The 15,193-nt window shown below is 28.5% G+C and overlaps 1 protein-coding gene across 1 annotated transcript; it reads left to right on the top strand.

The window, feature by feature from the left end:
* The first annotated feature begins 13,726 nt into the window (after window positions 1-13,726).
* Window positions 13,727-14,189, top strand: LOC119672586 (sarcotoxin-1C-like). The gene is made up of 2 exons (XM_038083682.1): window positions 13,727-13,868; window positions 13,994-14,189. The coding sequence occupies exons 1-2, from the start codon at window positions 13,770-13,772 to the stop codon at window positions 14,084-14,086; spliced, it is 192 nt and encodes a 63-aa protein (XP_037939610.1). The 5' UTR covers window positions 13,727-13,769; the 3' UTR covers window positions 14,087-14,189.
* The last annotated feature ends 1,004 nt before the right edge of the window (window positions 14,190-15,193 follow it).

Genomic DNA, 15,193 nt, shown 5'->3' with positions numbered 1-15,193 from the left:
ATACCGTATCAATACTTTATAGAGAAAGAACGGAAGGGGTTGAACTCTGTCCAGAATTTTATATCTAAAGCACATTCATTGTTGAACTTTATATTGCACTGAACTTCATATTTTTTGAACTTTAGTGAAACAACATTGACAAAAATTCTTAGAACTTGCTACAGTCAATACCGATATAATATAGTATCCATACTTCATAGAGAAAGAACGAATGGGGTAGAAGTTCGTCACGAATATCATATCTAGAGCACATTAATTGCTGAACTTTATATTGCACTGAACTTCATATTATTCGAACAGTAGTGAATGAACATGACTTTAGAACTTGCTACAGTCAATACCTATATAATACGGAATCCATACTTTATAGAGAAAGAACGGATGGGGTAGAAGTTCATCCCGAATATCATATCTAGAGCACGTTCAGTGCTGAACTTATTGTACTAAACTTCATATTTTTGCAACTTTAATAAATCAACATTGACGAAAATGTTAAGAACTTTTTACAGTCAATACCGAATCCATACTTCATAGAAAAAGAACGGATGGGGTTGAAGTCGAATATCAAATCTAGAACATTTTTTGCTGAACTTAATATTGCATTTGTAATGTAATGTAATGTTGACCCTTTTCCGAGTTAGTCCATCTAGGTACTTTTACTTTTTGATAGCTGAGAAATTTTTGCAGAGTCCCACCCATCTCTTACTGTGAAATCGTAAAAGAAATTGCAGTAAACAATTAAGGTTTTTACTAATATACATTGTGACCGAAAGGTTTTCGGAAATTCTCATTTAAAATTCGCGCGCTGTATATTTTTCGATATTTTAAGTTTATGTAGTTTGGCAGCACTGTCCTTAATTACTATGCCAAAAATGAGCGCGATCTGTCAGACAGTTCGTTTACGGCAGCTGTTGAAACCAGTTCACCTCAGTAGTGCGTTGCGAAAAAAACAATGGAAAAAAATATTGAACAAAGAGTTTGCATCAAATTTTGTTTTTCGAACGAAATTTCGTGTGCAGAATCGTTGCGAATGCTACAAAAGGCTTATGGGGAATCAGTTTTATCGAAAACTCAAGTTTATGAGTGGTACAAAGCCTTTCAGGACTGTCGTACGACCGTCGAAGACATGCCGCGTTCTGGACGACCTTCGACCTCTACCACCGACGAAAACATTGAAAAGGCAAAGGAAATCGTGTTCAAAAATCCTCATGTGAGTGTTAGAGAGATAGCACGAGAGCTAGGCATCGGTCGTGAGATGGCTCGTTTGATTTTGGTGGACAATTTGTGTATGCGACGTGTCAACGCCCGGCTTGTTCCGATTCACCTCAATTTGTTCAACATTATCAACGATTTTAAGGCCAAACATTCAATAAATACCATCGAACAGCCACCGTATTCACCTGATCTTGCACCGTGTGACTTTTTCCTGTTTCCCAACCTCAAATTACCACTCAGAGGAACGCGTTTTGAATCCATAGAAGACGTAAAACAGAATTCGCAGAGGGAACTCAAAGCCATACCGGAAAGCGCCTATAAAAAATGTTTTGATGATTGGAAGAAACGTTGGCATTTGTGTATCGCTTCTAATGGAGCATATTTTGAAGGAGATAAAATAAATATTGATGAAGGTTAAGAATTTTGCGTTTTATTTAAAATTTCCCGAAAACTTTTCGGTCACAATGTACAGTTAGGATATTCCATTTGTTTGGTGATTTATTAAATTAAAAGTATTATTAAGAAGGTCTAAATAAATAATAATTAGTTTTTAAAAAATACAAATACCTTTACATAAAATGTTTGTTAATTATTATATAAATATTATAAAAAAAGGCTATAGTAAACTTTTACTTTCGTATAATATAAAATAAAAAAAATATTTTATATGTTTAATACTTATAAAATATTAGTGTAGCTTAACTAACAACACACCTATCTATTTATCTAACTAATAAACGCCTCTACGAGTCCCCAGCAAAATCGGTGTTTGGCACAATAATCGACTTAAACAATTTCAAACAAATATAAATAAAATAATATAATAATAAAATTAACTGGCATACAGAAAATGTTTGTGTAACTTTTCTTTTTTTCACTTTTTTTATTTTATTTGAAGTAACAAAATATAATATAATTTTAACATTTTTATTAACAAATATTTTAGTTGAAATCTCATTAACTAAAGTGGTCACAATCGGCGCAGAATACAAAAGGTAAAGCCTCAGTCACGGCGACGGCAGCACACGTCACACTCATTCAGCAGAACTTTCACTGGAAAACTTATTCACAAATGAATAAGAAGAAATTTATTAACAAATTATTATGAATTCGTTTATTAAAAAAGTAAACAAATTAAATATGCAATTCAAAATGCAAAAAAAAAATATATTGAAATGTGAACGAACTTCTTTCTGATCGTGATTTGGAGGTTAAGAAAGTCACTATTTTTATGTAGCTTACATATTTTATTGGTAACTTTAATATAACGTATTTGTGACATTTATAGATTATATGTATTGGAAAAAACTATTAAACTATTTATTAATCAAGTTATTTAAGTTATTTAATAATGTATATCTTGAAATTATGAAAAATTAAACAGAAAATCATTTTAAGGATCCAACCTGCATATAGAAATATAAAAAACTTATTTTTATTCTGATGGATTATTGTCAGAGCTATATGGACTTAGAATTTAAGAAAATTCTTCAATATAATCTACTAAAGCTTCAATTCAACGTTTTTCTTATAATTCTTCAGAATGTTGAAGTCAGTGATCAGCACTACCATAACTTCCGAGCATGTGAACAGAATGAATCGTTTTCTTCGAACTGCAGCTCAAAAACGATCAAGATAAATGCAATAATAGACGTTTAATACCGAAACTCTTTAATCGTTTTCTTTAAACTACAATACAGCTTAAGAACGATCTACATAAATGCAATAATAGACGTTTAATAGCTTAAGAACAATCTACATAAATGCAATAATAGACGTTTAATACCGAAACTCTTCAATCGACACTCCGATCGGTTATAGCTTAAAAGGTTTACAGCTATTTTAGCTAGAGTTACACCCAGCACTACAATTTCTGTCTTATCTGCGTATGTTGCAACGATCCATTCATACCAGAAAGACATGTCCGTAATTGAAATGGTCAGAAACACAGGATCAAGCACATATTCTTACTAGACTCTAGTATTGATACGATAGGTTAAGGTTGGTGTGAAAAGGAGCGTGTTGATACAACTATCAACACTTTTACTTCAAGAAATATATTATTGTTTATATAGTATATCATTGCTTTCAGAATGAGCTAGCAAAGACGCGTTACACAATTTGCTATCAGCATGTATTATCTTTATTAAATCATTTGATTTTCCAAATAAAGCTTAAAGGATCCGACAAATTTAATTTTATTATCGTGGCTAAACCAGTAAAGAGACGATATCCAATATATTGATGAGTTGTATCTCTAGTCCTGGATAACAATATGAAAAGTGGTGAAGTGATTCTACCTTATTTCTATAGTGACAACGTTATTGATATTATGATTATACCACTGTTGTAGTGTGATACGATAAAGATTTGTGGCTTCGTTCTGTTCTTACAGATAACAGTGTCAATTACTAAGGTTAGACTTCATAATGAAAAAGTATAGTGTATGAAATAGGTTTATATAATCAGGTCACTTGGATCTCACGCCCTATCAAAAGCCAGTGAGATGTTAAGAAATAACGCAGTACCATATTGTTTTTTTTCCATATATCTGTCAATGTACAAACTATTCGATAATATTTCTTAGGCGCTCTATGCCCTTTCTCAGCTCAAACAAATGTTTTGATATAATTGTAAACTTAAACTTATAATTGTGAACTTAGAATAGTTAACAATCATCTTAAAAGTATTTTTTTTAATTTTTTAATGGAATGGAATGATTAAGCTAAGTGATCACTATTGTGATATGCTGCTTCCTGGTTTGTTTGGCTTTAGTATTATATAAATATATAATATATAATAATATAATATATAATTTATATTATACATTTATATAATATATAATTAATATTATACATTTATATAATATATTACCTAAATTTAATTTTAATAATCTCAAAAAAACTCTTTAACCCTTTAACCCTTATATGTCCTTATATTCCTCCTGCGGAGAAGGGGTTAAGATCTTCCCAAGGTAAGGCATGCCTGTCGTAAAATCCCGGTGCCACGCTAAAACTGGTAGTATAGTAGTAAGTGAGGTCTGCACTTGCGACACGCCACCGGAGGTGTAATTCCAGTACTACGGGCCCTCAGCTTCGACTGTGCTGACCGCTTGTGGTTAGATTCGTAGTGGCTGTGGTTGATACCCAAATTTACACGGGAATAATATTTTGGATGGTAGTTTGGATATTGTAAATGTTTAATATGAAACTTTTTAATCTTAAACACATCAAAAGTTTAGTAAAAACTTCAATTTTTTATATCAAATTTTCACTGCAAACTATTGCGATTAAGATGTGATGCACTTGCCTTTGCAGAAAACTTTATGTATCTGATCGCCCTCTGTGTTGTCGTTCGTTTCTGTTGGTCTTTCGTCTGTTGAAAATGGATCTAATATGGTCAAATGAATTATTTTCTTTATTTCCTTGAGTTTTGAATTTTAATTCAAATCAATTACGTCCTTTCAGTTTTTACCGGTTATTATGTCTAAAATAAACTTATTAGATAACTTTGTTGCATAATAAATATGGTATCTTATTGTTGGTAGTAAATGAATGATTATATATGAAATTTCACATTACAAATTATATAATAAAATAAATTAAGTTGCAAGTGAAATGTTTAAAATATATATACTAATAAAGGGAACCTATTGCACAATCATATAGTTAGTCTGGAAAAGGTTTCTGTGTGAAAGTGCACAGACTTACCTTTAACCTTGCACTTGCGATTCCGTCATGGACCTGACCAAACAAAAACTTAGGAAACGAAATTTCACCAGTCAATAAAAAAAATAAATAAATAAATAATGGGAAGGAAAAAAAGTGTCGAGTATCTAGTAAATTTGTGTATTGAAGTTTTGCTGATGGCAACCGAAAAATTTGTTCCTTTACAAACAAGTTTAGTATTTGACGGAGATCGTGCGAAAATATTCAGGTTTCGACAAACTTCAGTCTTCTTCATGGATTAAATGTACGCACATGTAACTTTGAAGAAATTTTTGGAATTTATGGTTGTCGAAAATAAAAGTCTCAAAAAAAAAGATATATTTATTTGTTTTTATAAAAATGCATAGGTGTGGCTGTGCGTGAAATTCATTTATTTTCACAAATCAAAATTTATTGTAGTAAATTCATTAAAAGATACTTGACAGAAGTTGGAAGTGGCAGGTATTCCAAGTTGGAGTTGGCAGATGACATATTAATTTGTAAAAATTTATATATGAATAAATTGTGAATAGAAGTCATTGTTATGTTATTTAATATTTTAATTTAAAAAAAATAAAATACGATAAAAATCTTTTAGAAAATGCGGAGATATTAAATATATACACTGTGACATATACACTTAATAAGTTTCAAATTTATTAGGTGTATATGATTATAAAATTTATATTGATAATTAATTAGCAATATTTAAAACTAAGTTGTGAATAATCCATTAACTCCTGCAGTATTTCTGGTTAAATTTAGTATTATTTATACTTTGATAAAGTCTGATGTGCTGATATGATATGTGATATAATAAGATATATGATATAATATGTAAAATAAAAACAATATTTTTATTAGATCTTATAACATATAGAAAGGTACGGTCATAAAGTTACTGGCGATTATACTTTTTAATCTTTTCAATCATTAATGACAACATGGATGTCATCCAACATAACAACATCATTTGAGGAATTACTACTGTACGTAATATAGTACTCTCCTCAGAGCACTAACATACTATAGGTTATTCACACTTCGTGCATTTCTACACGATGTAGAAGGATGGATGATATCATACAATAAAAAACGAACACTAAGGTTCCACCACCTTGGCAACGCCATTAATGACAACATCATTCGAGGAATTACTACAGCCCGTAATATAGTACTCTCCTCAGACCACTTCAGATCATAGATTATTCACCCTTTGTGCACTTCCACACGATGTAGAGGGATGGATGTTATCATAGAAAAATAAACGAACACTAAGATTGTTTGTGAGAAAATTTCTTCTTAAGTTTAAGTTTCTTCTTCTTAATTTCTTCTTTCTTCTTAAGAAATTTTCGTTCTCTTGAAAAAATAAACACTTCGTGCACTTTTAAACGATGAAGAGGGATGAACAATATCCTAGAATAAGAAAGAAAACAAAGATTGTTTGAGAGAAAATTTCTTCTTAAGAAAAATTAGGTACCTTAAGAAAATAAATAAAATACATACATAGGTTAATTACCCTTTGTGAACTTCTACACGATGTAGAGGAATGAACTATATCATAGAATAAGAAAAGAACACTAAGATTGGTTACGAGAAAATTTTCCTTATCTTCTTCTTACTTCTGGAGATTTTTGGTCTCCTGAAAAAATAAATAAAACACGACCATATCAGGTTTTTCAAGACCTTCACAACAATCACTTTCACTGGCAAAGTTATATCGATGCGACGAGAAGACAGTGCTCTAGTATTAAAAGTTTTTTAAATTATATTAAGAAAAAAAAAAGATAAAGGAGAAAACGTCAAGTTCTACGGAACAATTAACTTGAGACAACACAAACTAAAGTTGTTATATGAGACTGGAAACGTTGCTTATGAATTAGAGATACGTAGAAAATATTATCTGCCTTATACCAATATTCGACACCAGATTATTGGGGTTATTTAAATTAGTAAGTATGTAAGTCCATTCACAAAAGATTTTCATTTATTTCCATTTCGAATCATTTTTCGCAATTTATCAAATATTTATTTATTTTTAAATCATTCACTTATATTACGTCTACATATTTTTGCCTACGGTCCTTCTACTCTTGAAAAGAATCTGATATCTAGGAAGTATCTGGAGCATCTGCTGTATAACTGCCCGGCTCTCTATAGAACTCGGCAAAAATACTTGGGTGTTGTCAGTTTTACCGAACTGAAGTCCATACCTGAGGTTTCTGTTGAAATACTAAAAAAATTCGCTAATAACACGCGCATCCTAAGCGATACACACTATAGCTAAAAAAAATTTAGAGTCTGATCTAGTATCGCAATATTTAGTATTTTCAATGTATGCTTTATGTGTCATTTAAATTTCATTTGAAATAATATAATAATTGCAAACAATTATATTAACAACCCATAAACAGTTTCTACAAATTCGAAGTAAATGAAATTATATGTTTGTTTTACTTAATTTGTTATCAAGTAATTAACTGAAATTTATCAAATCATTTGAGCGATAAAGCAAATTTTCCTCACGTAATGATTTTAAAAATCACCGCACGCTCCAGAAATTGTAGAAAATGGTAGAATTACAGAAGAAAATCTCTGAAGAAAAGTCAAGCATAAATTCTAAAACTCCATGGTGCAACTGTCAAAACGTTACTGGCGTCATTTATCTGCACTGAAGTCTTATTTCACTGCATTTTGCATATATACGTAATTTCTAAAAATTCTTGAATTTAAATTCTGCATTTCAGATGGATTTCCTGCAACACATATTTACATACCTACATATATGCGCATACATACATACACATAGCATGCGTTGATTATTTTAAATTGAATACTAGCGGCAATGCTAAGGCAAACCGTTGCAAACAAAATGAAATGACAATTTATTGAGATACAAATTAGATACTTCTAGTCAGTGGAAGAGTTGGTATGTGTGTAAGCTTTAATGTTACACTGCATTTCTGGAATAATTATTCGTTTCCAAAACACAGTTAAACGCATCGCTTCGAATAATCATCATAAAATTGCACATTTCATTTGGAATTTAAAATGCCACTTCTAATGTGCCACCAACTGTGATTGGTGACAGTAACAAATTATTCTCATTTCCATTTTTGTTACCTGAGATCGTAAATTAAAACTGTAAATGATATGCTTGAGTCGGACATATTTTGGAGTCCACATTTATTTTAATCATAATTTATATGCACATATAATGTGCTTATGTTTATGATCTACGTTGTGACACACACTCTTGAAATGCTTGGAAGTTCCACAGTTGAAGTATTCCACAGATTCGCAAAAAGAGTCGTCGCCTTACATAAAGCCCAATACAAATCAAGATAGTGGTATTCGCTTTAGCTGATGTCAATAGGTACAAATAGGTCTTCGTCTTACATAAAGCCCAATACAAATCAAGATAGTGGTATTCGCTTTAGCTGATGTCAATAGGGACAAATAGGTCGTCGTCTTACATAAAACAAAACACAAATCAAGATAGTGGTATTCGCTTCAACTAGTGTCAATACGGACAAATAGGTCTATATGTGTCTACATATCTATAAAACGCCCATCCTGACTAATTTAACCTAACCTTACTTGTAATGAAAATATAAAAAAATACTCTTTGTCCCTAATCAATGTATTAATATTATATAGATAAATACCTATTTAATTTTTCATACTTCGTTAAATATTCTGTTTAATGATCATGATAAAATAGAAATGTAGGCTTCAAAAACTACTTTAATTAAATCTTTTATAATCTCTTGAGTTTTAATTTTTGCATTTTGTAACCCAGATCTTTGTTTATAGGCCTAAGAAATAGTAGATTCTATAAAAATATGTGATGAAAATAGGCAGCGGATTGCACATGTCTTACAGTCATCAGAAGCTCTCTATTACCAGTTAATACCGCATCCTTCTGATAAAATAGAAATGTAGAATGACCGACAAATGAATGGATACTAGATTTAGTTGTTTATATGCCTTCAGCAGTTCTAGAGTAATATGATCCAGCCTAAGGATTTTGTTAGATTTTCGATTTCGAATCGATTTTTCAATTAATATTTGCTTACTCTTTAATTTCATTATCAAAATAAATCTGTATTTCAATTGGTGTATAAATATTATCTCCTCAATTAACCACGATAATTCCGATGTTTCTGTTATCAGTCAGATCCTCTACGATTTCATTTATTTTGGTATCTCAAGTTTATTAAGATCTTATATAAAAAAATAAGTTATTTTATACATGGTCATTCCATTACTTTTAATTAATAATAGTTATACAATCTCTTTATTATATTAGTTCCCACAGATTGTATGAGGAGCTAAGGGTCACAATCAGATTTTTCCATTTCGTTCTATTGAATGCAACCGTCTTTACTTCTCTTCAGGTTTTTTTAGTCCTCGCAGCTTTGAGACCAAGTTGCCTGTGCTATGTACGAGCCGACTATTTTTTTCGTAGGGTTCCCTGCGTATTCCAGTCTATGGTGGTTCAGGTAATATCTTTATTGCTTTTCTCTTAATATCAGAAAAATTACCCTTAAAATCTGTATATATATTATAAATTGTAATTTTTATAAATCATTATCAACAACATTATTGAATATTTATTTCAAAATTAATATTTTATTTTAAATAATATATAATATTTAATATATAATAATATTTAATATATAATATTTAAGACATATATTATAAGTCTACTTCTACGTTTAAAATTATATACAAACATACATACATATATATATATAAATATATATATATTAATTTTTTATACGTAATAAATATGTCTTAAATATTATTTATATATATATATATATATATATATATATATATTAATAACATTGCTGTTTACTATATGTTATATATATAGTATATAGTTATCTCCTGCTTCCATAATTTAATGATTATATATATAATCTATAATCTATGCCATGAAGGACCTCCTTGAAAAATTTATTAAAAAATTTTTTGTGAATTTTTATTTATAAAAAGTATATTGTCTGTGTTCAGAGTGTTATTCTTAATAAAAATGCGAAACTCACCATACGAAACAACAGATTGGCGTACTATTTCGTTATAATTACTGAAATTGACGGTTTATTTGGATGGGTTCTTTCAATACATCTGGAAAAAATGTGAGCATGTGAGGACAGAATAAGTATAAAATATATTAATAACATTGTTGTTTACTATATATTATATATATAGTATATAGTATATACTTATTTTACTGCTTCTATAATTTAATGATTATATATAGGTGATTGATCCAAGTATATTTAAAGCTTCATCTACATATATCTATTCAAACTACGCATTTTCTCAAGTATTGTTTCTTTAATTTTTTTATCGCTATTAATATCAATGGGTACTTTACAAATCGGTGTTACTTTTATTGGATATATAAAATTTTATTTCCATAGAAATCCACTCTAGTATCTTAAATAAAAATTCCCTCTTGCTCTTGAGAAATATCTTATCTTATGAAGCAGTGCATATATAAACTGCAAGATTTTCAGAATTATTATCAGTATTAATTACGCTTTCTTACCATATAAACAAATTATTAATTAAATTGCATTTAAACAATGGGATTTCTTAAGAAAATTGGCAAGAGAATTGTAAATGGAAAATTTCTGAATATATAAAAAGATCTTGCAAATATAATTAATATATTATAATTATAATTAGCAATTATAATAATAATTATAATTAGAATATTTGTTTAATATATTTAAAATATTTATTTATTTATAAAATATGATATTTAACTCTGAACATTACTGTATTGCTTTACAGGAACGTGTCGGCCAAAATACCAGAGATGCCACAATCCAGACGATTGCAGTAGCTCAACAGGCAGCAAATGTGGTGGCAACTGTGAAAAAATGAAGGATAAAATATTGTTTAAAATTAATAATCAAGTGGATGTGTTTAACTAAAAATATTATTATTATTATATATAGAAGCACATTGTAGTAAAATAATGAATTTAATGGAAATAAAATAATATACTATATTTTTGAGCATAAATAAAACAAATGTAATTGTTCTTAATGCAAAGATATAAAATTTTTTTTTTTTTGTCAATGATTGATAGAATAATTTTAACCTTTAAGACGAATTTAGATTTTATATGGGATTGATAATTTTTTTTATATGTTCAGATTGAAAACTTATTGAGTGATATGATAAAACCTTAGATCCAACTACTACTTTTCCAACGAAGCCATGACCAGCTCTATGAAATGGAAAATATAACGAAAGTACCTAAGTGTACTACAAACATAACATTTAGATTCCACTGTTATTTAAAAAGATAGTCAATCTTTGAATAACCAAATCGTAATAAAGACAATAATGACAGAAACCTCAATTAGTAGGAAAATACTATAGAACATAAAAATTTGGAACTTGTTCTATCAATAATGAGAAGAGGAGGAGACCTCGTACTACGTGCTGTAAGTCTGTCTAGCACTGATGCATAAAGGTAAAAAATTTCTAAATGGATATCTTTTATTGGATGATTCGGTAAGATTCAGAGAGAGAGACACTCTAAGTCAATGGTGCACAATAGATATCTAGTGTCAAAGTATTAAATCCCTAACAGATTAATGATAGTAATGATTAGAAATATAAAAAAAAACGATTTCATTTTTTATTGTAAGGGATTTAAGATGGTAAAAAAAACTAATTCAATACGATCCAATTGTCTGGTTAGAAAAGGTTTTGATAATGAAAAATGTATCAAATTTACACAAACTTTTAGTAGTGCATTTGCATAAGAGTATTACGTGGTAGCAAGATTTGTATGACCAGACACTCAAGATAAGATTTTCGATATGATGACATCATATCCAAGATTACATTAAGTGTTTAACAATATTTAACAATAAATAATGATGACTTCATTGTTTATCTTTATTTATTACTATGGTATACAAATCTTTGGGTCTATCAAAAATATTAATGTGTGATATTTTAAGTTGAAAATTTATTAAAAAAAAAAAAACAATTATTTAAATGAAATACATTTTTATAATATTATAATCAATTTTTTTAAGTATTTTAACGATAGTTTGAAACCACAGGTCCCACATTTATAGCTATGAGTACCTAATCAACAAATTGTTATAGCGGGTAAAATTATATTTCAACGTTTATTATATACATTAATGTAAAGAAATTCGTTTATGTAAAATATAATATCAATGAATACTTGTAATAATAATTTTTTTTAATATATATCTGCTAATTTTTTTTTGTCATTATACTTTGTTAATTTAGATTTTATTTATTTTATTTGTACAGCTTTATTAACCTATAACAATACATTATTTATTGATAGCAATAATTATATTTATAAGTACTGTTAACAAAACATATTTAAATATTTATTAGACATCTTCAAAAAGTCTTCTTCATAAAAAATTAAAAAAATGAAATTAATACAAAATCAGTCACAATTCAAATAAATTTAAGAGGTATTTAATCACATATATAATTACTATATATCTTTTAAACACTTTTAAAAATATTCATCAAATTTAATTACTTTTTTAAAAATGTTTACTTTTCTTAAATAATTGCTATATAGTGATATGAATAATCACTATGATATATTATGATTATATGTTTTTATTATAATAAAAAAATGTATTTTGCCTTAATATTGGAAAACTTTAAACTTTAAAAAATTCCTTTTAAATATTATTATAGTATATATGGTATTAACAGATATGAAGTCATAATTTGCAATGCAAATTTTGAACTTTGTAAATCTAGTTATAATGAACTTAATATTTGGTTCATTTATTAAACATATATACATACATTTATATATATATATATATATATATATATATATATTATATATATTATATTTATATATATTTATACATATATTTTATACTTATTTCTGTCCTCACATGCACTATTATTGTGATTATTATATGTAGTTCCACTTTTATTATAAGAACCGATCCAAATAAGCAGCCAGTTCATATAACTGCTACAAAATAGTACTCCAACCTTTTGTTTCATATGGTAAGTTCTCCATTTTTATTTAGAATTACACTCTGAACAGAGATAATATATTTTTCATAAATAAAATTTTATAAAAATTTTTAAAAGCTACACAATTTTTTTATAAATTTTTCTAAGAGGTCCTTTATGGTATAGATTTTATAAAAACAAATTCTAAAACACCACTATTTTAGTCTGAACAGTGTAATTTTTCTATATGATTATTATAAAACTTTGGTTTCGACATTTTTAATTTAAAAATTTTATTTTATTTTACGCACTCAAAATTATAAATTTAAAAAACAATAATATTTTTTTTTCGATATTAAGATAGATATTATTTCACTTGCCACTTTAAGTAACTTAATTACAGCTGTAATGGTCACGTTGCTGCCTACGGATGTCCATAAACTTATCAACTATGATTTATAATAATTTACAAACCATAAAGTAATATATATTTCCCCTTGTTGGTTTTCTTAAGATAACAAATTCACTACCTACATAATAGAATATGAGACATCCATCATCAACAACAACACTCCTCTTATAGAGTAACTTAATGACGTTTCTTATATATCGTGGGATTTTTTTAAGCCCTCATTCTGGGAAGCTTTTGAAAGCCATAATCTTTTATTGCGAATGCATCGAAACAAAAATCCCCTTTAATAAATCTCTGATGAATTTCCTTATCACTTTAAGTGTAGAAACTGTTCATATATAAGCAGCGAAGAGTTCAAGAATATTATCAGTCTAAAATAATACTTCATCAGCTTATAAACAAATTATTAAATAATTTTTATATCAACAATGAATTTTCAAAAAATATTTTTATTCGTTGCCTTCGTTGTTTTCGCTTTCAGTATGGGAGCTGAAGGCGGTTGGCTTAAAAAAATCGGCAAAAAAATTGTAAGTAAAAAAATTAATAAAATTAATAGCAGTAAAAAATTTAAAATAAATTAATATTCAATTAATTACTTATAAACAATATAGCTGAATAATATCAACTAAAATAAATATTAAATTATTTACAGGAACGAGTCGGTCAACACACAAGAGACGCCACAATCCAAACCATAGGAGTGGCTCAACAGGCAGCAAATGTAGCAGCGACTTTAAAAGGATAAAGTATATAGATGATCTTGAAGCTTATAATTAATGGAGTCACTTAGTTCTTATTTTAATATTAGAATTATTAATAACAATGCAATTATTAATTAATTAATTTAATCAATACAATAAAAAATAAAACTATGTAAATTAAAATGTATTTGTTTATATAGCTCTTGGTCAAAACGTACATAAGATATTTCCTATTTAAATTATACACCTGAACATGGAGCAGATATTTTTTAGATACGGAAGCGAAAAAATCAAATGACTTAGAGTTTCGCACATAAAGCTAACTATCATAAAAAAAAATGTTACACCGTTTAAATATATCACAAAAATAATTCAATGAGACTTGCTGGTCTTAAATTATGAATTTTTTAATAGAAGCAAAATTCCCTTTTCCCTTTCAAATAGAAGAAAATCGAACTCTCTCATAGAGATGCCCCGTAGAGATATCAGTCTTGTAGTAGGTTTACTTACAGGGCATTGTATTTTAGGTAACCATGCTAGGAGACTAAATCTCCGTTTCAACCAAATCTGCCGCAGTTGTGGTGAGGATGATGAAGCGCCTCCCACCTGCTTTTCTTCTGTCCGGCATATGCACGGCGCCGCCTTAACATTTTAATGGCTTCTTTTTTGAGGTCTTGACGAACTTCAGGACCTCCCTTTAAATGGCATCATAAGATTCTAGATAGTTCTAACCCTTGAGTTTTTAATAATACGGTAGCAGAATGGGCCTATAGGCCTAAGTAGATCCCTTAGGATCGCCAGTATAATCTAACGTAATATTAGATCAAATAATTTTAATATTTAAAAATCAAATGAAACGATAACATAAATTTGAATGTTCTGTTGTTGTTATTATTGTAGGGATAGTTCCCTAGTTGATGAGGAAACCTACTTTATTCGTTTTGTTGATAAGTAGTATAACTCCAGTAGAAGTATAGAATGGGACTTGCCATTGATGTAAGCCAGCTAACTATCAGAATGTCCTGTTCACATTCGTTGATCGTTTTTAAAATTTTAATGTTGTAGTTTAATCTTTAGCTTAACCTTGCCTAAAAGGAGACTTCTCGATGCCACCTTCCAGTGACTATTCAAATTTATTCTATAGCAGAAAT

The sequence above is a fragment of the Teleopsis dalmanni genome, chromosome 1 (assembly GCF_002237135.1).
Source record: "Teleopsis dalmanni isolate 2A chromosome 1, ASM223713v2, whole genome shotgun sequence".
Classification (NCBI taxonomy): Eukaryota; Metazoa; Arthropoda; class Insecta; order Diptera; family Diopsidae; genus Teleopsis; species Teleopsis dalmanni.
Note: the sequence above shows the minus strand (reverse complement) of the source record. Positions and strands in the feature narration are given on the sequence as shown.

Excerpts from the sequence above, each read along its gene's own strand:
- LOC119672586 (XM_038083682.1), top strand. The coding sequence starts at position 13,770 with ATGAATTTTCAAAAAATATTTTTATTCGTTGCCTTCGTTGTTTTCGCT. Across the intron at positions 13,869-13,993 it reads AAAAAATCGGCAAAAAAATT|GAACGAGTCGGTCAACACAC; the intron begins GTAAGTAAAAAA and ends AATTATTTACAG.